This window comes from Prionailurus viverrinus, chromosome C1 (assembly GCF_022837055.1).
Source record: "Prionailurus viverrinus isolate Anna chromosome C1, UM_Priviv_1.0, whole genome shotgun sequence".
Classification (NCBI taxonomy): Eukaryota; Metazoa; Chordata; class Mammalia; order Carnivora; family Felidae; genus Prionailurus; species Prionailurus viverrinus.
Genome location: NC_062568.1, coordinates 3,532,232 through 3,557,188, shown reverse-complemented (window position 1 = coordinate 3,557,188; position 24,957 = coordinate 3,532,232). Strand labels below are relative to the sequence as shown.

General features: G+C 51.5%; 1 protein-coding gene across 2 annotated transcripts in view; it reads right to left on the bottom strand.

The window, feature by feature from the left end:
- The window catches only part of GPR55 (G protein-coupled receptor 55), a 44,017-nt gene that overhangs the window by 7,108 nt on the left and 11,952 nt on the right, over positions 1–24,957 (bottom strand). Inside the window, exon 2 of one of the 2 annotated variants that reach the window (XM_047873628.1) lies at positions 4,551–4,686. The exons of the other annotated variant lie outside the window; for it this stretch is intronic. Coding sequence (XP_047729584.1) covers positions 4,551–4,599 — 49 coding nt within the window. The 5' untranslated portion in view covers positions 4,600–4,686. The remainder of the gene's footprint in view (positions 1–4,550; positions 4,687–24,957) is intronic. 2 annotated transcript variants of the gene reach the window in all.

The following is a 24,957-nucleotide window of genomic DNA, read 5'->3' as shown; positions in this document are numbered from 1 at the left end:
TAGAACCAGCAAGAGAAATTTCAAAAATGATGACAAAGGCAGGCCAGAAAAAAAAAAACAAATCCCGGTCTCACCGGAAAGTGTTGCAACACCAAACAGGAAGACTCGGTTGGCCCAGAGAAGTCACCTTCAATAGCAGAAGCAGCAGTAAGCCAAGAACCACAAGAATAAGAGCAAATATAGGTTTGTGTTTAAAGAAATTCAACGAGGCTGCAAAAAAGAGGAACTCAGGCGTCCGTTTTTTGGCTGGGTCATGCTCAGGCGTCCTCCATGGAAGAATCTACTGCATCACCAGTGGTTCAATGACTACAACTAAAGCGGCCAAGAAAAAAAAGTCAGTGATGCTCAAAAGTAGAACCCAACCCAGCCCCAGCATGTGGCTGAGTCAAACAAACCAAAGAAAAACAAAGGGAGAAAAATGGTCTGACGGAGGCTGGGGCTTGTCTGACTCGATGGCACCGGGTGTATGTGTGGGAAAGAGACACAATTCAGCTACCAGTGTTCTCCGGGAGGACCATCCTAAAGGGCACATTTGAATTATTGACAGACTTCAAATGGCAACTTTTCAAATGGAAATCTTTGAAGTCAGAGAAAGCACTCTATGGACTGTCAAAAAGAAATTAGGTTGAAAAAAAAAAAACCTTCCAGCTAACGGCAGAGTAAGCAGAGCATCTGAAAAATTAATGCTCTGAATTCCCTCGGAAAGTTCAAGGAAACCATCTTTCTAAAAAAATCTTCTTTAAAAAAAAGATCAGGAACGTCTCTGGAAGAAGATAAAAAGGCTCCAGCCTGCAGCAAGAGATAAAGCAGTCATTTTTCTCGAAGATCAGCTGCCAACAATGGCCAGTCCACTTGTGCTAGGAGCCAGCAAGCTCCCCACACTTGACCTGTTGCCAGGGGCCCTCGATAGCTCCTGTTCCCGCCAACCCGGGGATCCGCACCAACCCCCCTGTCCACCTGTTGCATTGAGGTGGGGGGTGGGGGGTTGGGACGCTGAGAAGCAGACGCTGAGACAGGATTAGACATTTGAGAGATTTCTTGGGACAAATGTCTGTGTGGGATAAAGAGGAGAGGCAGTTCGGACACCTGTGGAAGGAGAGAGGGAAGGAAGCCTTCTGTGGGAGGAGAGTCAGCGCACGGTGAGGCTCTGAAAACCTGCTGGCCGGACCACCGGGGAGCCCCTAAGCTTGGGTGGCCTGGTGGAGGGGTCCCAGGTCAAGCGGGAGTCACCCAGGACTAGTGCCTCTGCCGGGCTCGGTGATTGGCTGGAAGCAACACAAGGACGGTGTGGCCCCAGGACCACCATCACTGTGGAGCTGAAGGGGCAGAGCTGGGCTGCAGGTCACCAGTGCTCCCATGGGGCAGCGGGGTCTCCTGAAGGGGGAGGCTGGAGCAGCCACCTGATAGCCACCCCCGAGGCTGTCGTAATGCTTCTATTTACGTCACAAGCTGGTTAGCGTGTGACGTGCAGTAGTGGGGGCGTTCCCAATTCCCATTCCAATCAGGGCCATCTATATGTGTTCCCTTTCTTCAGCAGGGATGGTGGGTCTGATCGCCTCACAAGAAGCATTTGAACGGGCCCTGGTTCCAGCCTCAGACCAGGAAGGAAATAGAATTGAATGGGAAGAGGTCATGGGTCAAGCAAATCAGATGTGTGAAGAGACCTGAAGGGTCCAAGATGACCTTTGTTAGTCACCGACAGGCAGCGGGGTGCCTGAGAGATGGGGCTGAATCGGACAACAGAGAAGATGAGAACTTGGATCAGAGAAGCCATGTTTTGTGCAAAATTTATGGAAAGAGAGCCCCTCCCAGATGTTCCGCTCACATCTTTAGATGACATTAATATCGAGGCCTACAAACATCTGTGAATAAACAAAGCAAATTCCTTGGAAACTTCTCTGAAAAAGTAATTCACGACAGAAGAGGTTTGAGGGAGAAAATGTGGACACGAGTCTTTCCTACCCATCTGGGTTGTTGTGACGGTGTGAAGAGCACAGAAAACTACCCTCAGAAATGTGTGGCTTCCAGAAAGAAATGGACTCCGAGACGCACGCAAAAATTTAGACCTCCGTGAGGTAATGACAATGAAGAATGAAAATATCAAGGTGGAAAGCTTAGGGCAGAGCATTAAAAGCAGGGAACCACGAAGAGACTTCAGTTATGATGATTATGGTTACAAATGTAAACTTAAAAGAAAAACACTGTAAAAGAGGTCACTTAAAAAAGACAAGAGGTAGGGGCGTCTGGGTGGCTCCGTCGGTTAAGCATCCGACTCTCCATTTCAGCTCAGGTCATGATCTCACTGTTTGTGAGTTCGAGTTTGAGCCCCACCCTGGGCACAGAGACTGCTTGGGATTCTCTCTTTCTTTCTGTCCCTCCCTCAAAATAAATAAATTAACCTAAAAAAAATAGTAACAGGGGCACCTAGGTGGTGCAGTTGGTTAAGTGACCGACTTCGGCTCAGGTCACGATCTCGCGGTCCGTGAGTTCGAGCCCCGCGTCAGGCTCTGTGCTGACAGCTCGGAGCCTGGAACCTGCTTCGGATTCTGTGTCTCCCTCTCTCTCTGCCTGTCCCCAACTTGTGCTCTCGCTCTCTCTCTCTCTCAATAATAAATAAACATTAAAACATTTTTTTTAATTAAGGTAAAAAAAAATAATAACAAATTTCTTTAAAAGACAAGCGGTAATCCCTTAGATCAATTAATGAAGAAGGAAGAATGCCCTTGGGGTGGTGGGGGCAGGGATCGTGGTAAGTAACAGGACATGGGCTAAGCAGATATTCCATAAAAGGAAATTAAAGTTATTGTTCAGGGGTTTTTTTCACTTTGATAATTACAGAGAATGTAAGAGGTTTTTTTTTTAAACCTTGAAGTAACTAACCACGGACTATTAAAAACAGGATGCATATCTTCAAATCACCAAAGATAGAAATAAACAAACAAATCAGACCCTACAGCAAAGGAGTAAATAAATTGGAAAAAGAAACTGAGCAGAGAAATTACAATAAACATAAAAAAGTCATGCTTTCCTTATTAACTAATGTTTTTAGGTCAGCTATGAAATACAACTCTTTGTTGCTTATAAAGGACACACTTAATGACAGAGAAATGTTCAAAGTAAAAGTCCTATGATGGTATAGCAGACAAATCTGGATAAAAAGAAAGTCAGTGGTAATATTCACATCAAGTATTATAGAGTTTAATAAAGCCACGCATCAGAACCAAGGTTATTTAACATTAACAAAAGAAAAATTATGAAGGCCGATAGAGTTATCTTATGCACTGAATAATAGTCTATAAAAGTACATGAAGTCTAATCGCTAGAATCTGAAGGGCCATTGGCAAAGACACGGTGTAGCATCAGACTCTAATGTACTATAAACTTGAACAGATCAAGTAAGCTAGATATAAGTTGGGATGTAGAGTTATATAAACAATAGAATGAACACAATTTGATTAATAGCTCTTGAATTTGGTTTGAAACAGAAATGTAATCTACTCTTTTCTCAAGTATTAAAAAAAAAAAAAAAAACCAACAATTGCCAAAATGAATTATCTGCCTACCAGGAACAAAATCTTCTACTAAAAAAAAAAAAGCAGAAATTATGTTGGCTATATTCTGACCACAATATATAGAAACCTAGGAGATTTTCTTTCTGTTAAAAAAGGTTAACATCAAGAAATATCCTAGGGAAGGAAAATACACAAATAATGTCCGACAAATGATGTTCTTTCTTTATGAAGAGTATAAAAAACATATACATTATCAAGACCCTCAACAGACAAACAGGCAGGGGACACAACCAGTTCCCAGAGGAGGATTTACAAAGACATAAATTTTTGCTCATCATTTCAATAAAGAAGCTGGTAAGGGTTCTGTGAAACAGTCATTGACATGCTGGTAAGTACACACAGCTTCTTGACTTGATCATTCACAGTACAAGTCAAAGAAATGTTATTAATCTCTCATCCGGTGATTAGAAACTTACCTCAAGTCAATTATGAAAAAGAAGGAAAAGTTGTGTATGGAAACGTGTTTACTTTAGCATTTTTTTCTGATGGCAAAAAACGCACAAACTTTTAAATAGAAACAGGAGCTCAATTTCAGGATGGTAAATCTACTCAATGGAAATTTTTTCTGTCTGATTATGTTATGTTTATGCTGACTATGCTAAGTAAAAAACCCACAAACTACAGAACTATACATTCAGAATGACTTCAACTATGATTTTAAAAGCCCACACACAGGGAAAAAAAACCTAGAAAAAACTTTCCATATGCCAAACATTGGTTGCGTTCTAACAGGTAGTGGGTGCATAGTCAACCTTTTATCTCCTTCTCTTTTTCTCTCTGTATATATTTTTCTAAGTAATTAGCGGTGACACAAAAACAATTTTAATTTTTGTAAGGTGTAGTAAATGCTAGCTAGGAGAAAAGGAAGAAGAGGCTTTGACTTTCCCTTAAAAGAAGAAGAGTCTGGGTGTGTGTTTGAGGCACGGCAGGGGTGGGAGTGAGGCTCATACAAAATTTAAAGAAATGCTTTGAACTAACCAGTGCTCAGCTGATGAAGCATAGATCTTGCCAGGTCAAAGATGAACATCTCAACACGCAATGTCTGAGAAACTTGGGAACGAAGCACGAAGTGACAGAGAGGATTGGAAGTCGCAGGTGAGAGAGCAGATGCCACCTAAGAGAGGAGAAATGGCCACAGAAACCTGATGTGTGATTTAAAAAGGAAAAGTTTCGGGGCGCCTGGGTGGCTCAGTCAGTTGGGAGTCTGACTTCGGCTCGGGTCATGATCTCACAGTCCGTGGGTTTGAGCCCCTGCTGACAGCTCAGAGCCTTGAGCCCCTTTCGGATTCTGTGTCTCCCTCTCTCCCTCTCTCCCTGCCCCTCCCCTGCTCATGCTCTGTCTCTCTCTCTCTCCTTCAAAAATAAATAAACATTAAAAAAAAAAAAGTTTCATCTGTCCACAGGTCAGCCATTAGGAGTAAAGAGCGATACAAAAAAACATTCAAAATGCTGATCAGCAATGGAGAGAGGGGCAAGGGAAAGGAAGATATTTAAATAAATCCTCCCAAAGTCTGGACAGCTGTTAATAGAAACACATGTGGGAGTTCAAACTTAGTTTCTAAATTCGCTATTCGGGTTAAATGATCTTGTCTATCGTAAAGAAACACAAGGAAGAGACAATTCACAATAGAAACTAAACATGAAAAAACTTCCATGTCTCTACGTAGACAGTAACCCCGTGGAGGTTTACAGAAATGTGGCATTTATAATAAAATTATAATACTCCTTAAAAATGATAATACTCATATAAAAAGGAGCACTCATTTAAAAAAAAAAATAAAAAGCCCACACCCAATCCTCTTTTGCCAGTAAGAAACACAGAGAACACAGAGACACAGACAGAGTAAAACAAGGGAGTAATCTCTGGTTTATCAGGCACACAGAACTCTAGAAAAAAAGGGAGTATGACAAAGTCATTTTTTTTTTTTAGTAAAAATAGAGTAACGCATAGACTTTCCAAAGGTAAAAGCTACGATGAATAATTAAAACATAAAACAATTTATGTTCCAATGGGCACAGCAAAGAAACACGTAACGGGAACGCACCAGAAATGCACAGAACAGTAGAAACAGAAATATAATTGTAGGTAGAGACCTTAATGCTCCCCTCTCAGAGTATCATCGATCAAGTGGACAGAGAACTTGTAAGCTCTGAATAGCCCAATTAAAAAGGCAGATCGGTGAGGACTGAATCATAAATCGGGGGAATAGACTTTTCTTGCAAGAAGACAAGGATCTTTTGCCACATTTATCCCAGGAATGGGCCCCGCCGAGTCTGCCCCAGTGGTGCCACCCTTTCTGTTCTCAGACCACAAAGAAGACAGCACTATTTGCTGAGCACCATGATATTAATAATATATAATAGGTACTTCTATGCATTCTCTTAAGCAGTAGTCTCTTAAATAACGTGTGAGTCAGAGATAAAATCAGAACTATGTCACCCAAATATTGGGAAAGAACCAATGTTTATACACAAAACACAGAGGCGGCCACAGCGTAAGGGGAACCGGGGATTCGTAAGTATTCTTGCAAACACGAAAGCCAGCGAGGAATGATGGCAACCAGACCTACATTTAGAGCATCTAGAAGAGGAACACGGGGAGACAGAGGTCTTTGTGCTGTTTTGGTAACCTGGGCACTCTCGGCTGGGGCTGCACGTGGACAGGCAAGGAAGCCACAACCCAGGGGGATCGTGGAAAGGACTGGAGTTGCCCATGGTCTATAAGCGAATAGCCATTTTAGCACCCTCAACGCTCAAGGCATGCTTCCCTGTACGACTCTGCAGAATGGGCTCCAGGTGCCGTAGAAAGAGACCTGCCTCGTTACTGGAGCATCTGACAGCAGACAGAGTGGCCTTGCTCTGTACTGAGCTCTCCGTCACCAGGCGTATGTAAGGACAGGCAGGAGATCCATTTATCCAGAATGTTGTCAAGGGAATTCATGCTTAAGAAAGGTTTTTGGGTTTTGTTGTTGTTGTTGTTGTTGTTGTTTTTAAGCCTGAACTGGAATCTTCTGTCAATATATTAATGTTTCCTAATGTTTAGTAAAGAGGAGAGAAAATTGTGTGTGAAGAGGGACTGGCCTAGGAGTCCAAAGGCTCCTAGCTGCTCTGGCTGTGTGGCCTCCGTCTGGGTTCTCTCATCCGAACGGCACCGCCTAGCTCTGCGAGCCAGGAGCCCGTGGCCTCACCTTGCCGGCTCTTACTAAAGCAGGCTGGCTCTGGGCTGTGATTCCTGTGGCCGCCTAGGCCGGTGTCGCACTTGGGGCAGACCCCAGGCCTAGTATGCACAGCTGTGGCATCCAGACCAAGCTGTGTGGCTCAGACCAAGCCAGCCCTCCTCCCATCAACAGAAGAACTTTCCAGAAACACCAGCAACAGTGAGAATGGAACTTTGGGAGGTTTGCGGGCTGAGACGGTCCACCCTCCCCCCTTTCGCTGCCAAACTCCTCATCCTCACGGAGCACTGTGGTGTGAGCCACCTACAAGATGGGAGGGCCAGCCATGGCTGAGAAGAGTTGGTACGGCCCCTGAGAAATGTCGTTTGGGGAGGAACACACCCCTGGACCAGTGTCATCCAAGTTCCTCGCCTGAAATTCTTGTCTCCTCTGGGAGTGCAGTGTTGAATCCCACAGGCAGAATATAAATATTTATTTGGATGCCATTATCTGCCACTAACACCATAGCATAAATAAATTCATCTGTCTACACCTGAGCTGGGCTTCTGGGGGACACGATGTGAAAAGGAACAGGACACAGGTGGGGCAGAGCACATAGAATCTCCCTGACTCCAAAGTTTTGCCGAAGCTGCACCCCGAGCCTGGCGGGTTGGAGTGGGGCTCAGGGAGTCAGAGAGGGGTCAGTTCAGGGACTTGAGATGTGGCTGTTCCTGTGCTAAGTGCTCTCCGATGGGAACTCAGTACATTCCTGGACCGTTGTTATAATGATGCCCATTTGACAGGTGAGGACAGTGAGGCTCACAGAAGCTAGAGTCTACCCGAGGTCAAACAGATGGTGGGGGGCCTCCCTGGCCCTCACGTTGAGTCTCTCCTTTATCTCCCCTCCCCCAACAGCATCACCAGTATCACCGGCAAGAGCCTCCGATATAGCCAGGAGCCCCCAGCTCCCCCTTCCTCACTTTTTGGGGTGCCTGATTCCACTTTCCGCCTCCTATTTCCCCTCAGACTCTCGCCTCCCCTCTTAAAAACCTCATCCCTTCCTTCAAGTGTCCACCGTCCCGATTCACCTGTATCACCTGACGTGAATTCCCTGCTGTGGCCAAGTGGGGCCGATCATCCGTGTGCACCGTAGGGGTACATATAGGGACCAATCCAGTTATGATATATAACAGCAGGCACAGCTTCCCAGTTGCTGACTGCATGGCCAAGCTCTTCCATCACTCACTGCTCTTAAGAGCCCCAGGAAGAAAAAACCATTATTGTTTCCATTCTCCAGAGGGGTCCACTGAGGCCGGGGAAGTTACTCACGGCCCTGGCCTGCCTGGAGCACCTCGCCCAGGGGCTAGAGGGTGATTCCTGACAGCGTGTGGTCTTGGGCTCTTGGTGCTTTCCAGGGCCAGGTTCCGGGAGGCAGGCAGTAGGGCCAGCAGGAGGTAGTGACACGCAAGCCAAGCCCCCCTGGGGAAGGCTCCCGGGCTGCCTACGGTGAGGTTTCCCCACCCCAGCAAGATGCTACAACCCTGAGTCAAATCAGGAGGAAGTTGAGGGTTCGTAGGAAATGTCACCGATAGTCAGGAACAAACCAGCCCTCCGCCTGCTGCTGCTGTTGTCGTGGAGGCTGCTGGGGGCTGCGGCCACCCCTTCCAACTGGGACGCCGAGTCCGGGCAGGTGTGGACGGAGCCCAGACCACAAAGCACCAGCAGGCCTCAGGAAGTCACCCGCCATCCAGGAAAACGAGGTCAGTCCGTGGCCTCTGTGTCTCGATTTTTCTAAGTGGCCCGGGGGGCTGTTACCTGTTGGGGGTCCGGTGCAGCTGAGTGAGCCGTGAGATGTCACTTGTCGTCCCAGCTCGGTCACCAGCCTGCCCTGGAGAGAACCACTTCCCTCTCTGGGGTTCGGCTTCCTTATCAGTGAAATGAGGGGGTGGGACCAAGATGCTTTTCAAATGGCTCTAGCCCCAGCCTTGTCTGGCCGGGGTGGGGGGGGGGAGGGTGGTGAGGGGGGGCTCTTTCCCTTGGCTCTGGAGAGGGGCTGTGTGGGAGTCCCTCCCCACCAAGCAAACGAGAATGGGGCATGAGAAACATGTTTCTAGGGGGACGGTCTCACTCTTAGGCCCTCTGATGTTCACTCAGCTTCCGAAAAAAACAGGGTGGGGGGGGCAAGAACCAAGGCACGCACAGAGGTGAGACACAACTGAAGAAAGGCTGGGGGTCACACAGGGACAGCCAGCGTCTGAAGAAGCCTGTCCCGACTTCCAGCCCTTCTGGGGTTCAGGATTCAGAACTGCCGTCCACACAAGGATTTCGATGGTGTACGCCTTCATGTTGAGGGGACTGGCGGGCCAGGAAGGCCCCAGCCCGGGGAACGCGTCAGCCCCTGTACATGCATCTTCGAGGGCCGGGCAGCAGGGCCAGTGTGGGCAGCCGTGCCGGGCCCTGGCTTCCCACGCCAGGGCCTCCACCGCAACATGGTTCGGCCTTGGGCCACACAGTCCCCGAGGGCCCTTCAGGCAGAGATTTTCCCCGCGCCTCCCACATGCAGGGCTGGGAGAGCTGAGACTCACTCATGGACCCTGGGTGGCTCTCAGCAGGGACCCCCTCAGAGATGGCAGCCTCTCAAGAGAGTCTGGGCCGAAACACCCTGACGGATTCAGCTTCGATGCCGGGGAGGGACCGGGAGATCCCGTTAGAGACCAAAGCACGGGCTATTTTTACAGGCCGGGCACGCTGTGACTTTCGGATGTCTACAGGAATAGAAACTCCCCATTCTGGGTAATTCATCCCAGCCTAGGGCCATCTCTGTAGAAACAACAGCTGTGTGTGACCGTGGGGAGGTCGCCTGGCCCTCCAGAGCATGGGGTCCCCATCCCTGGGAGAAGAGGTTCACAGAGCCAACCATGACATCCTTTTAGGTTGTCGCTGTATGACTCTGATCCTGCCCGTGCCTGTGCTATGGGCAAAACAAAGTTCACTCCCTGACCCGGGCCGCAAGCTGGCCTGGGAGTGAAGACAGCAAGGCCCCCGTAGGCCCCTGGCCCGATGTAAGCCCCCATGAGTCGGCCAGGCCTGGGCGTCGTGGGAGCAGCTTTGGAGGCTGGAAGCGTCCCGGGAAGGACAGGGAGGAGCCATGCAGGTGTCCAGGGCCTGGGGCGTCAGGAGCCCTGGGAAGGGGTCAGCACACGGGGGCCCACGGCGGGGGACTCTCCACTCAGCCCCTCCTCAAAGGGAGCCTCGCCCCCTGGCTATCCTCTCTTTTGTAATTACTATTTCTGTTTTATTGCTGTTTGCTTTTGATTTAGAATTTTTTTTTTAATTTTTTTTCAACGTTTTTATTTATTTTTGGGACAGAGAGAGACAGAGCATGAACGGGGGAGGGGCAGAGAGAGAGGGAGACACAGAATCGGAAACAGGCTCCAGGCTCTGAGCCATCAGCCCAGAGCCCGACGCGGGGCTCGAACTCACAGACGGCGAGATCGTGACCTGGCTGAAGTCGGATGCTCAACCGACTGCGCCACCCAGGCGCCCCTTGATTTAGAATTTTGAGAACGTGCACATGATCCAAATACATACGTAAACACATACGGTAAGATGTCTCTGCCCAACCACTGGGCCCCCAAGTCCAGTGCCCACCCACCCCTCAGGGTACCCCTGATGACAGCTTCTTCCAGAGCTTCTATACCAACATATGTACATGTATGTTCTTGTTTTCTCCCTCTTTTAACACAAAAAACTGTGTATGACGTAAGCTGTGCTGCATACAAATCATCTCCCACCCTTCCTTTTCTTTTTAATTTTTTAATGTGTGTTTATTTTTTTTTAATTTTTTAATGTTTTATTTATTCTTGAGAGAGAGAAAGACAGAGACAGAGCAAGGGAGGGGCAGAGAGAGAGAGAGACCCAGAATCCGAAGCAGGCTTCAGGCTCCAAGCTGTCAGCCCAGAGCATGACACGGGGCTCGAACTCACAAGTGGTGAGATCATGACCTGAGCCAAAGTCTGACGCTCAACTGACTGAGCCACCCAGGCAACCCAATGTGTGTTTATTTTTGAGAGAGAGAGAGAGAACGAGAGGGGTAGGGGCAGAGGGAGAGGGAAACACAGAATCTGAAGGAGGCTCCAGGCTCTGAGCTGTCAGCACAGAGCCCAACGCGGGGCTCGTGGGGCTCGAGGGGCTTGAACTCATGAACCCTGAGATCACAACCTGAGCTGAAGTCATCATGAGCCAAAGATGGACGCTTAACTGACTGAGCCACCCAGGCGCCCCGTCTCCCACCCTTTTTTGAAGAGCTTTGCTAATGACCTTCATCAGGAGAGTGATGGGGGACCCCACCCAAGGCAGGAGCCTGTTTGGGCCAGAGAGACCCTCCTCAGGAGTAGGCCAGGCAGGGACTTGCCCAAGGCCCCACCCATGACTCCGGTCCCTCCATCTAGGTCCTCTCCTCCCCTTGCCCCCGCCCCAGGCCTGGGTAGTCACAAATATGAAGACCTTTTTCTCAGAAGATTCCTTAAACCTCCCAGAAGCAGCCACCCTGCCCACCCTCTCACCTTCCCGAACAAATCAGAAGCTTTGGGAGCCTGGTGTGGGGGCAGAGGTGGGAGGTCCTCCCTGCCCACCAGCTGGGAAGCCCAGAGTAGGGGGCTCAGACCTCCAACCTTACCGGTGTCCTGGGGTAGCATCTGAGCTCCAGAGTCACTTGCGTGTAGGGTGAGGAAAGAGCCACTCTGGGTTTGGCAAAGGGCGGCTCCTCGGCACCTGGGGACTCACCACACCCTCTCCTGATGCTGCTTAAATTTCCTCCTTCAGCGACTGAAGTTCTCCCTGTACTCATGGAGCGTCTCCTCCAGAGACGAAGACTTGCCCACTGGGGGCATCACAGGGTGTAAGAGCTGGGCCAGAGCCATCAGGATGCCCCCCGATCCCACCAGGGGGAGTTGCTCAGGGACCAGGGACGGGGGACAAAGTAGGGACAGAAGATGCTAGAAGCACAGAGAATAGCCTAAGTGCAGACAAAAGGAGGAAGGAAATTGACATCTTGGGTGAGGCCAGGAGTCTCTGTGCAGCTGAAGCCTGGGGACATGGGGGGCTAGCTGGAGCCGAGACTGGGGGGGCTGGCCAGACAGGATAAAGGCAGGGTGCTCAGAGGACCCGGGGAACAAATTCGGTGGACAGGAAACCATCCCATCAGAGAGAAAGCTCTGGCTTTATAGTATAGTGGCTTTCTTCCAACAGCCACCCAAATCCAGCTACGGTGAGATGGGCAGTTCAGGCACTGGACACAGGACAGACCCACTCGGGTGGCAGGGCCAGGGTGGGGTGAGGGCAACAGCAGTAACGGGAAAGGAGTCGGGAGGGGAAGGGGGTCGCCGTCATCTGAGGCAGCCTGGTTCCAGTGAGAGCCTCAGACAGCCCCAGGTTCAAGTAGCCACAACCTCACGTAGCTACTACGTCAGCTTGGCTCCTGGCCTAACTTCTGGAAACTGCACTCATACATTCATCTAGCCAACAAGGATCCGTTGATCAAGACTCTGCACCGGGCACTGGTGATCAAGACAGACGGTAGCACCTCTCTCAAAAACTGTTTTCAGGAGCTGGCGTGACAAGAGGGGTGCGGGGCTTGAGGCTGCTGAGACCCACCCCCCCAGCCCCCACTGCCATTATGTCAGCCTCAATGGTCTCCGGGAAAAAGAACAACATAAAAAACTGAAGGCGGTGGGCAGGGGGGGTCCCAGAAATGAGGATGCCTCAGCAAAGAAGGGGGGGCAGGAGAAACTGAGGACCAAAAGGCAGGAAGAGGGGAATGGGTCCAGCCCCTCTGTGCCCTCCACCCTCTGATCCAAAATTTCAGGCTCTGCCACAGTTCTGTCCCCAAGCTCGTCCTATGCATTTAGCCTGTACGACTCCACTGGAGCAGAAATGAGGTCCTTTCCTGGGGTCTGAACCGAGTCCCCAAGGACCGCCCCCACGCTGCCCTACCCCCCTAGTTGCTTGAAAAGACAGCTGGGCCGTCATAGCCACCCCTACAGACCGAAAAGTTTCGGCCTCCTTGGAAGTGGGCACCTGGTGGCTGGCAGCTTCAAGGTCACAACTCACAATGTCGAGGCAGGGTGGAGTAAAACACACAAGGGGGCAGCAACCCTTTAGAACTCACCCCTTCCCCTCCCACACGCCCCCTCTGATTCTCACTGGAAATGTAGCATTGAGGTTGCAGGCCTGAAGTTCTGGACAACTGGGTGTGGGCTTTCCTTCCGTTTCTGCCACGGCTCTCGTAATTCTTTCAGAGCTCCCTGCTCCCTGCATCGTCCTGCCTGTAGCCATTTATGGCCCCAATTGGGGGAGGGGGCAAGTCCCCCTGAGCAAAGGCTGTCTTCAAGCCAGAGGCCGAAATTCCACATCAGGCAGAGAGGGCCCTTCACTGGGAAGGTTGTAAAGACCGTGGGGTTCTGGAAAAGACAGACACCCAAAGCCTCCCCTCTGGTTGCACTCAGGGGAGGAGAGGTTCTGTGGTTTATACACGAGAGGCCGGCACTTCTAGGGAGCCTCGGAACATCTCAGGACCCGAAGTGGATGCCCCCAGGTTAACACTAGAGCTTCTAGTTCAGGCTCCCCAATGCCCTGTGGGGGTGCAGGACTTTCCAGGCCTTTCCTCTGCTCCCACCTGGCAATCGGGGCTCCCTGCCACTCCTGCCTGGGCCCTGGGGGCTTCTGGCCTATAGCCTCCCCCCGGCTTCTCTGTACCTGTCACGGGCTAGAAGCCGCAGCTATTGGGTTGCACTTGTATGTTTCCTAGGGACATGTTGGGGGTTGGAAAGGGTGGATCCTTTTGAAATCGTTTTCTCTTCATGTTTCCTTTTTTTAAAAATTTTTTTAAATTTTTTATTATTTATTTTTGAGAGAGAGAGAATTAAATGTCTGTCTTACTTTTTGTGACATGTTTTCTCCCCACACCACCCCTCCCGACCCCTCCCCACGGGCACACATTTTTATATTTGTTTTGCTGCATGGAAATTGTCGATTTGGGTGTTAATAGTACTTTCTTCTGTTCCCGTAAACTGTCTTGGGCACTTCGATAATGTGTGTATCTTCACTCCTCCACAGTTAGAGTAAGTATGGTATTCATTTCCTTCCTGGAAATCTCTGAATTAATTTTTTTTTTTTTTAGCCTAGGTTGGAGGATTAAAAACTTCTCCATTACCTAGTGCCCGGCAGGTCAGAGTTATAGGGGTCCCAGCACCCCCCCCCCGACCTCCCTGGGGTGAAGGAAACACTCTCACTCTCAGGCGAAAGCCCTTTGTCCCGAGCGCCTCTTGCCCCCCACATGGAGTCCTCCTTTCTGCTTACTTATTGTCATCAAACACCTGCCCGTCCCACCACCGCTATCACCCCAGCCCTGCAAGGAGACTTCATTAATGACAGAGACACAACCCTCCACCATTTATATCGGGAGTCCCAAGGGTCAGTGAGCGATGCACTTTATAAATAAACTCAGTACATTCTCCAAACCACCCATGAGGTGTAGACTATCACTAGCCTCATTTACAGGTGGGGAAACTGAGGTGCAGCAAGGCCGAGTCACGAGTCTACACATGCCCCAAGAGCACAGAGCCGAGCTGGGGCTGGAAATGGCGGGCTTAGGGCTCCAGCAACCCTTCTTGGCCGAAGGTCAGCCCTTGTGCCAAGCTCCCCCAGCTCCCCACATCCACGACACCTTTGCCTCCAGCTTCACAGAGAAAATCTGGCGAGTCAGGCATGACCTTCAGGCCCTTTGTCCTCAAACCAGTGCTGTCTGCACCCAACCAACAACCTCAAGGTGCTTCTGCAGCTTAGAGGAACTCACCCCCACCTGCAGCCCATCCCACCTGTCTCCTCAGGGGACTCTACTCCCTCAAGCTGTCACTGTGGTTTCTGAGAGGTGGCCGCAGGGCACAGAAAAGGTCAGCAGATGTCACAAGAACAAAAATTCATCCTCTCCTTGTTGATTTTGAAGGTAGAAAATTCTCCGTGAACTGGGTGGATCCTCATTCTAAGGTGACCAGAAGTCTTAATTTACGCATTAAACAATTTTAAAACCATGGAGAATTCTGTGAAAGCACGTTAAACTCCATCATAGAAGCCACGTCATGTTACATGAAGAGAAAGCTATTATGGAAGGGCAAAGTTTTCGGGATTCGTTGCAATAATTGGACCCACCCGTCTTCTACGAGAAGAGGACGTGATGAATGAGTGTGAATGACACCAGTATGATGAGGTCCCGAGGCCTCGCCTAAACCACACCCTCAGAGTCCAACTTAAGAAGATGGTAAGACAAGGACAGTCTCCCCGGCGGCCGAAGGTCTAGCATCTTCCAGCTGCCCGGATGTGTCTGCAGCCTGGCTCTCTTACTGAGTCCGGCCCTCCAGCCTGATCCGGGATTCTTCGCTCCATTCCCAGACCCCACCTCTTTCTGGTTCCTTGACAAAAACACACCTATTTGCAGCCCAAGCGCTGCCTCTGAAGGCCTCCGTCAGGGCCTCGATTTCCTCATCTCTGCAATGGGCACAGCTGTGCTGCGGGCAATTCTCTCTCAAGAATTCTCCGCCTCTGAGGTCACAAGGACAAATCCTAAAGCAACACAGGCCGATGGACCTTAGATTCCAGAACCCTGGGGTCAGGTTCTCACCTGCTCCCTGGCAGCAATGAAGAAAAAGCAGCCCTACTATTACCCTCCCCCCCGGCACTCCCCCTTCCCCTGCCCCTTCCCTTGCCTCTTCCCCCCTACCTGCTGCCCTCCAGCCCTGCCTCCTGCAGGCCCCCACTCTGAGCCCTTGGCCCGGCCCTCCTCCTGCTGGCCCACCTTGCCTGGCCAAGCTCCTGCCTCTCACCAGCTGGCCCCCTCCTCACCTGGACGCCCACAAGGCCCACTGTCCCCACATGCTCCCTGGAGTCCCCTGCTGCCCCTGCTGTCCTGCCCTGCCAGCCCCCCTTCCCCACTCTACCTCCCCTTTTGCTGCCTGGCCTCCCTCTCTGCTCTTCACTCTTCCTTTGCCCTGGACGCCCCTTCTGGCCCTTGTCTGGCCTCCAGCCACCTGGGCAGACTGCTCAGCCGCCCCTACTCCCCTCCCACCCAGTCACCTCCTCCCATCATCTCCCCACCCTCGGGCCACCCTGCAAGCCGTCCCAGGGACCTGGCCCTCCTGCCAGTGGGCACCTGGACCTCTCGGGGCTCCGTGAGTGGGGCGCCTGCTGGGCGCAGGGAGCAGCACAGGCCTGGCAGGTGTGGGGCAGCCTCGAGGGCCCTCCAGTGCTCCAGGAAGCCCCCATCTCCAGAGTGAGCTCTCAGCCACGTGGGGGTCTGGCCCGGGTCACCGGGTAGGTGCCCCTCCTCGGGATCGGTCCATAGGCCAAGGAAGAGGTGACAAACAGCTTCGTGTCCACACTCGAGCCCCTCCAGGCTCTCAGAGTTACCACTGGGAGGGGGTGGCTGGGCTCAGTGGACTCAGGGGATCTTTCCCTGCAGGGCCGTTCCCCGCCCTGGGGCCAAGCGGGCTGGCCTCCCTCATTCAGAAGGGGCAACGGTGCCCTGTGCCTGGTACACACCCCATTCTCCAAGCCAGCCTCCCCAGGAGACAGCGACCAGGGCTGTCTCCTGAGCTCCCTCCTGACCAGAGGGAGGCTGTGGCAGCGTGGGGAGGGGGGACGCCTTGCTGCATGACATTAGGGCATGGGTGTTTACAGGGAGGAGTCAGGAAGGGATGTCTGGGTACTTCGGCCAAGGATTGCCAGGCCTTCCCTAGCCAAGCTTGGCCTCAGAAGTCCCTGGCTTTCGTTTCTGAGGTCATGTCTACAGCCACCTTAAAGCCTCCCGCCATACCAGAGGGGACTCTGGTCACCCCATCCTGCCCCCACCCCCTTGCCTGACCAGATTGCCACCTGGGGTCAGACGCTTTCCTCGCCCACCTGATAAACTCCCTTTCGCCGCTAACAGCTCATTGGCCTTCACGGGGCACGGGCCTGGGCACCTGTGCTGCCTGTCTGGGGGGACCCTTCACTGCCCTGGCTGTTTCTCCTCTGAACCTTTTTACCCAAAAGGCTGATGGATGGCCTTCCTCCTCAGATGACAGAACTTGGTGGCTTCTACCCCAGCCCTGGCTCTAGAATCACAAAACCCCGGTCTGCAAAAGGGGCAGGACCTCTCACACTTCTCTCACCAAGAGAAGTGCAACAATGTCAAAATCATTGCTTGGGTTCCGAACCCCTCTCTCAGCAGCAACCCCCTCCCCGCCCCAGCTCCATTGGCTTTTTCTGCCCCCGGACCTCGGGGAGGTAGGTGTGGAAACCAAACTGAGGTGACTGACAGCTGTTACCAGCCTGAATCTCCCACTGAAAGCCCCAACCCCAAGTTCCTGGGGCCAGGGAAGCGGGACACAGGCCAGAAGCAGCAGGAAAACCCAGACTTGACCAATCTGAGCGTGCTGAGCAAAATCCCCAGACGTGCCCCAACCCTTGGGCCCCACACAATGCACTCAGTGAGGATACTTCCTGGGCAAGAGGCAGCTTCCTCTCGGGAGACCCCAGTGCTACCTGGGATGGGGTTGGCGTGACCAACTATCCTGGGTGCCCGAGGCTGTGGGGACCCCTGGGATACTGGATCTCCAGGACAGCCCCTGACAAACACGGATGAGCTGGCCACCACGGGTCAGCGAGGAAGCTTTGGGGACCGGCCCTCTTTTCATTCTGTGAGTTTCTTGCCCTACCTCACCCCCAGGGAAGGACATTGTCCTGTTGGGGTTTTGGCCCCGGGGTCTCTGCTTCTAGCTGACTGTGCCCAGCATGCCCTGACCCTCTTTGGCTTCCAGAATGCACACGGGCCCCTCCTTTTCTCCACGCAGACAAGTGAGCACACACAGCAGCCTTCACTGCAGCGTCTCCGGGGTCTGAGAGCACACACTTGGGGGTGGAGCAGGTACTTTTCCCCTTGCCCTCACAGAGGGCTGGCAGGCACCCCGGCCTCAACGCCGCAGTGAAACACATTTCCAAGAAAAGTCTCCCCGCACCACAGCGAGACAAAGGGGCTGTGAGTCACCTGGGCTGCATTTGGCTGTCAGCATGTGAGAAGGTCTGGAACCTATCAGAGAAGGGGCTTCAGGTTACACGAGGCAGCCCTGTGGAAAGGAGGGTGTGTGGTCCCCGGGGCCGGCGGCCTCCCCCAGCCCCAGCCGGGCCTCCTGTGCGGATGAGGGGCCCAGGCAGCAAAGGGTGATGGGACTCCACGTGTCTGCTCACTATTTTCTCCGTCAGGAAGTCTTTCCTTCTTCATGGCTCTTAGGGAGCCTCAAACGGGCAGCATCCCACCTTGCCATTAAGGGGGCTTTGCCCAATTAGTTCAGTCCCCGAGTCCCGAATCACTGTGCTACGTGTGGTGGTCTTCCCTCAGATCTTCACGGGCTTACAGCCAGAATCACGCACGCCCACCCCTAGACACACACGCACAGGGGCACGTACCCCCCCCCCCACACGTATACACCCAGAGATACACCCAAACCTAGAAACGCGCACAGACGCACCCGAACATACATGTACAGAGGCACAGGGACCACCCCCACCTCACGCACACACCTCCAAGGACGCGCACGCACACACACACACACGCGCACGTGCTCTCATTCTCCCACAGACACACTCGTATTCAAATACAGTAAGACCCTGGTTCGCGAGCATCCCTCGTGCCGGAAACACGCTTGTGATCCAAAGCACCTGTACGTCAAAGCGAATTTCCCCAGAAGAAACCATGGAAACGCAGATGATTCGTATGATTCGTTCCACACCCCAAAAGTATTCATAGAAAAGTGATCGCAATGCTGTAACATAATACAACATAATAAAGAAGATACAAAGAAAAAGAAACACATTGACCTGCACTTAGCTGTGAAAGCCTCTGTGGCTGGTTGTGAGGGAGATGAGAGGAGAGTTGTTGTGTGGGACGACTTTCGCTATCACTAATGCAAGCACCGTTATCGGCTCGGTGGAATCTTTTTCTGCATGGGGGCCATCGTATCAACGGATGTTGACTACGGTACAGTGTTAATCCACTCTTGTCATGTGTTTAATGTAACTGGCAATCAGGTAGCGGAGGAAAGGGTCTCTCTCCGCAGGCAGCCTGACCTAGAATGAAGCAAAGTATTCCCAAGCTCACTCGTGTCTGGAAAAGCAAAAGACTGTCCGTAGGTGCTTTGAAGTGACAAAAAAATACACTAGTCCCAGTTGTGGGCACCTTCCAACGTTCTGAAAATCACTGATTTCTGCCAAACACCACAGCCTGAGACAGAGCATCCTAGTATGGGAGATGATCACCCACAATCCCTCAGAGAGAGAGAGAGAGAACCGTGGGCTCGGTTGTGACATTTGGCGACATTTGGCACCCGATACTACTTGTATCACAAGACGTGGCTTGTTCATCAAGTTAAGATGTATTATAAACGTTTGCTCGTCTTGTGGAACACTCGCAGAACAAGTCATTCGCAATCCAATGCTTTACTGTACCTGTATTTATCACATCGCACCAAATCACACTCACACACATCACACAAATGTGTAAGGAGATCTGAAGTCAGAAAAAGTACGCATATGCACACACACACAGAGCTAGCACTCCCAGGGAAGCACACCCTGAACACCCCCCTTAGATCCTATGCAGCTCCATTATTGCCCAGCAGACTCGTGGCCACCTGTCTGTCCCCCATCGGCAGTCCCGGCATCCCAAGCACCCCATGCTCAGGGCCCTTAGCGGGAGAAAAGGTGACAGATCGCTCAGCAGACCCCCAGAGAGGACAGAGCCAGGGGACTTGCAAATTTGGCCTGAGCCAGTGACACTGACATAGTCACTTTTCCACCGTGTGGCATAATCCAATTACTCATGGCAGGGCCAAGCAAGGAGACGTCCCCAGACCTCCCGGCTACCTCAGGACGCAGTTGAAAAATTTGAAAATATTCCTTCAGCCTTCATTCCAAGAGACATTTGGTTTTCAAAGCGTCCCAAACCCAATAAAAACAAACGACTGAAGAATGAATCCTATGGAGAATTACATATGAGAAATGAAAATCACAGTGCTTACAATAGTGAACATTTGGTTAATTATGGTGTACCTTGCATGAAATGAAATGTATTCGATTTGTAGCTAAATGGAATAATACATAAGCTATACCATAACTTGAAGGAAATACACTTGGATGGAATTTTTTACTATGATGACAACTATGCAAATAAACAAGCAGTTGACAATTTAATGGGAAACACACAGGAGAGAAAATGCAAGCGAGAAGAGGAAACAGTCTTTCCCTACGCTTCCATAAAATGGGCAAATAAACATTAAATCTAGCCATCCACAGAGAATAAAGTCACCATCCCAAGTGTTTAAAGATATCTTCTTTGTAGAAGCAGAATGAGTCCTGTTTCTTGAGTTTGATGCTGGGGGACACACTCCTGCCAATTTGCCATTTCAGAAAGATCCAACTTTTAAGTATGATGTTTCCGGTTCACTGATAAAGCATTAAAGCATTTATGCGTGGCACTGGAGATACACAGATGAATAAAACTTGCTTTATACTCTAAGTCTTCTTGGAGGAGATGGTCCCTGAACTGAGTCTAAGTCTTCTTGGAGGAGATGGTCCCTGAACTGAGGGTGAAGGACAGGTGGAAGGAAATGGGGATTCCAGTAGTGGTTAGGAGACGGGGGGGACCAAAATGAACTAGGTGAGAGCAAGGAGGTTGTTTGTGGAGTCCACAATGACTCTGAGGTTTCTGACGCTGGGACTGGATGGGTCACGGGGGAATTCAAAAGGAGAGGCAGCATTGGGTTCCAGGATTAGACTGGGGAGAAAGTGGTTCCATTTTGGACCCAAGGATTTGGGGTATCCAAAGATGCCACCCACTCTCCATGGAGATATAGAAGAAGGAGTCATCAGGGTGAGGACAGTGGAGAAAGCTTGCAGGGTTGTAGAAAAGAATTCAGAGTGTAAGAAAATAATCTAGGAGCTAACTCTGGGGAAGAGAACTAGTAAAAGGCAGACAGATTGGAACCCGGGAAGACAGAAAGGAGCTGGTCAGAGGTAGAAGGCAAGTCACAAAAGGCAAAGGAAGGTCAAGGCAAAGGGCTAGTCAATACATGAAGGAGCCTTGAAGTGAGGAGGGGCCAGTACTAAATCTCGGGAGGGGAAATCAAGAACATCTTACTGACAGCGATGCCTTTCGTGGTCCTACTCACTCAGAGCAGCAAGGAAAGCATCAAGAAGTAGGTTTCAGCTTATAGAAATCAATTGTCTATAAAAACTTTGAGTCCAGCAAGATCCCTAAAGATAAATTGGTCAAAGCTTGTCATAACACAAAAATGAATTACCGGAATCTTCTGTAGCACCCAAGTTACCATAGGCTGATTAGGTGGTTTGCCTGGAGACTACGTGGTAAGTAATATTTATGATGATTCTTCCTATATAACTCTTTGGTCTAAACTTGAGCCAGATCTCAGGTCTCCTAAGCTTAGTAAGAAATTGTAAAACAGGGGCGTCTGGGTGGCTCAGTTAAGTGTTCGACTTCAGCTCAGGTCATGATCTCACAGTTCGTGGGTTCGAGCCCCGCGTCGGGCTCTGTGCTAACAGCTCGGAGCCTGGAGCCTGCTTCGGATTCTGTGTCTCCCCCTCTCTCTCTGCCCCTCCCCAGCTCGTACTCTGTCTCTCTCTAAAATAAATAAACATTTTTAAAAACTTTAAATAAAAAAAAAAATAAATTGTAAAACACATGTTAACAAATTAAACACAAACTTAACAAGTTTTCAGTTGGTTTCCTTGGATAAGATGGCCCAGATTCTAGGTTGATATATATTGAAAAATATGACATGTATTGGAAACACTAAATAAAAACATAGTATGTAACAATTTGTAATTGTTTGTGTGTGGATTCTGGGTAAAACTGTAACCCATTGAAAAGCCTTGCCCTGGCTTGTTAAAAAAAAAAAAAAATCACGTGGCAAGAGTCCTCAACCAGGAGAATATGAATGCTAATCTCTCAAAATCCATAAACTACACAGTGTAGCTGCTGATGAAATCACCAAATAAAACAGAGAATTTATCCAAGAGAGCAAGATGTCTGAATCCTTTAAAATTTGGTTAGTTGTTCTCATATTAGGAATGGGGGGGCTCAGGTGAAACCTCACATAAAAAGCTAGCCAGGCAAGGACAGTCCGAGCTTCCTCTCGAAGGGAAGCTGTCAGGCTGGGCTTCAGACGGGATCGGTTTTCTTTACAAAAGACCATGTAATGCTGTTTACTACTCCTAAAATATATAAGAGGTACGATCAAAGTTCTCCTTCTATAATCAGATGACCGAAAAATGGTTGAGCCAGCCCTGCATACCTTGGCCTTTGGCCCCGTTTCTCGAGGAAATGGTTTCAACAAATATTTCATATCGCATTGAAAAACATTTGCTCGTTCCTGAGGGCGTCTCATCTGAAGGGAAGAAAGGCTGGGGTACTTTTACTGGTTGGTGCTGGGGATACTGGAATCAGGAGGAGAGTAAGTGAAGATTCCAGGTACTCTTTTGACTTGATCCTCCCAGTTCCGGAAACTATGAAACTCTACAGAATCCCTAGCAGGAGGAGGCTTTGGGCCCTTGTACCCAGGCACCGTCGAGGCACTGGGGCAGCCATAAGTTCTCCATGAAGTCTCATGGCCTTGTTTCTTTTTGCTCCTCTTGAGCCGTGAAGGACATCATTTTGGGTGAGAGGAAATAAGGCCTCAACGTCCAACCATTTGTTCATAAGAACTTTGATTCCAGCTGCCTCTCTTCCAGGTCTCCGTAAACAACTCCCAGTTAAAGCAGGAGAGCCTGGCCTTTCTTAAGAGCTCATTAAATGTTACCTCCAAATAGCCCTTGGGAAGGACAGTCGGCTATGTGATTCCCATCTCCCCACCTGGGCTAAGAAGCAGCGTGCACCTTGGAAGCTTGTCCTAAGAGAACAAGCTTGCAAGATGGACAACGATGGACCAGCGAACAATGAGCCCTTTTTAGCCCTGGGGCCCGGCTGAGCCTCTGAGAACCCAGCGCTTACATTGCCGCCGGCAGGAGGCTGGGGTGCTCTAGGTGACAGGAGTCCTTCCCCGTGGCTCCAAGGAGCTGGGTCATTGTTGCACAGGAACTGGGAGGATCAAGTCAAAAGAGTACCTGGAATCTTCACTTACTCTCCTCCGGATTCCAGTATCCCTGTTGCACAGTTCAGGCTGTGTGGCCCAGCCGGGCAGACAGGAGAGTACAAACACGGATGCCCCCATTTCTGGCTGGTCTAGCCTGTTCTTGCTTCTGTCCTGGGTGGAAAACAGGAATAGCTCTGGCTGTACTGGGGCCTGCAGGGAAGGGAGTTGAGCACAGCGTGGAGGCCAGGAGGCCCGGGAGGCTCAGAGAAGCCCCTGAAGACAGCCTTCACCTCCAGCTGGGATTCTCTCCCACAACACCCAGGAGCCTACAGCCGGCCCAGGGAGGCTGCAGGAGCACACCCTGCCACAGCAGGACACTGATGGCCGGTTACAACCACAAAGCTAAGCAGCTGCCCTCTGAGGGGCCAGGACCCTCAGTGAGCAGGGTGCTTTGCTCAGTGAAGGGTCCCAACCCAGCACTCAGCACCATACACCCCTCCCCCCGCTGCCACAGCCTCCCTCTGCCATAGGGAGCCCTGGTCGCTGTCTCCTGGGGAGGCTGGCTTGGAGAATGGGGTGTGTACCAGGCACAGGGCACCGTTGCCCCTTCTGAATGAGGGAGGCCAGCCCGCTTGGCCCCAGGGCAGGGAACGGCCCTGCAGGGAAAGATCCCCTGAGTCCACTGAGCCCAGCCACCCCCTCCCAGTGGTAACTCTGAGAGCCTGGAGGGGCTCGAGTGTGGACACGAAGCTGTTTGTCACCTCTTCCTTGGCCTATGGACCGATCCCGAGGAGGGGCACCTACCCGGTGACCCGGGCCAGACCCCCACGTGGCTGAGAGCTCACTCTGGAGATGGGGGCTTCCTGGAGCACCGGAGGGCCCTCGAGGCTGCCCCACACCTGCCAGGCCTGTGCTGCTCCCTGCGCCCAGCAAGTGCCCCACTCACGGAGCCCTGAGAGGTCCAGGTGCCCACTGGCAGGAGGGCCAGGTCCCTGGGACGGTTTGCAGGGTGGCCCGAGGGTGGGGAGATGATGGGAGGAGGTGACTGGGTGGGAGGGGAGTAGGGGCGGCTGAGCAGTCTGCCCAGGTGGCTGGAGGCCAGACAAGGGCCAGGAGGGGCGTCCAGGGCAAAGGAAGAGTGAAGAGCAGAGAGGGAGGCCAGGCAGCAAAAGGGGAGGTAGAGTGGGGAAGGGGGGCTGGCAGGGCAGGACAGCAGGGGCAACAGGGGACTCCAGGGAGCATGTGGGGACAGTGGGCCTTGTGGGCATCCAGGTGAGGAGGGGGCCAGCTGGTGAGAGGCAGGAGCTTGGCCAGGCAAGGTGGGCCAGCAGGAGGAGGGCCGGGCCAAGGGCTCAGAGTGGGGGCCTGCAGGAGGCAGGGCTGGAGGGCAGCAGGTAGGGGGGAAGAGGCAAGGGAAGGGGGAGTGCCGGGGGGTAGGGTAATAGTAGGGCTGCTTTTTCTTCATTGCTGCCAGGGAGCAGGTGAGAACCTGACCCCAGGGTTCTGGAATCTAAGGTCCATCGGCCTGTGTTGCTTTAGGATTTGTCCTTGTGACCTCAGAGGCGGAGAATTCTTGACAGAGAATTGCCCGCAGCACAGCTGTGCCCATTGCAGAGATGAGGAAACCGAGGCCCTGACGGAGGCCGTCAGAGGCAGCGCTTGGGCTGCAAATAGGTGTGTTTGTCCCAGGGCAAAGCCTCTCTACAACCTAAGCCAGCCCAGTAGACCCCATCCAGGGGCCTGGGGGGCACAGCATCCTGGCTGGTTCCCTCCAGGGACATTGCTGAGACCTGCCTAGCTGGTGCTCTGGCGTGGCCCCACCTTCCTGTGCACATTCTCCCTCCCCCAGGAGTCCCTCCACGGGGGAGTCAAGAGGCTCAGCCAGTCTCTGAGCTTGGGTGGATTCAGGAACTGAGATGTATGAACTCAGGAATTTTCTGGAATGGACAGGGGTCCCATGTTTGTCTCTGGGCATCCCCGGCCCAGGGAGCCGGGGGTCAAGACAACAGAGGTAATGATGGAGTCAAGAAGCAAGAGTCTGGAGAGCTGAGT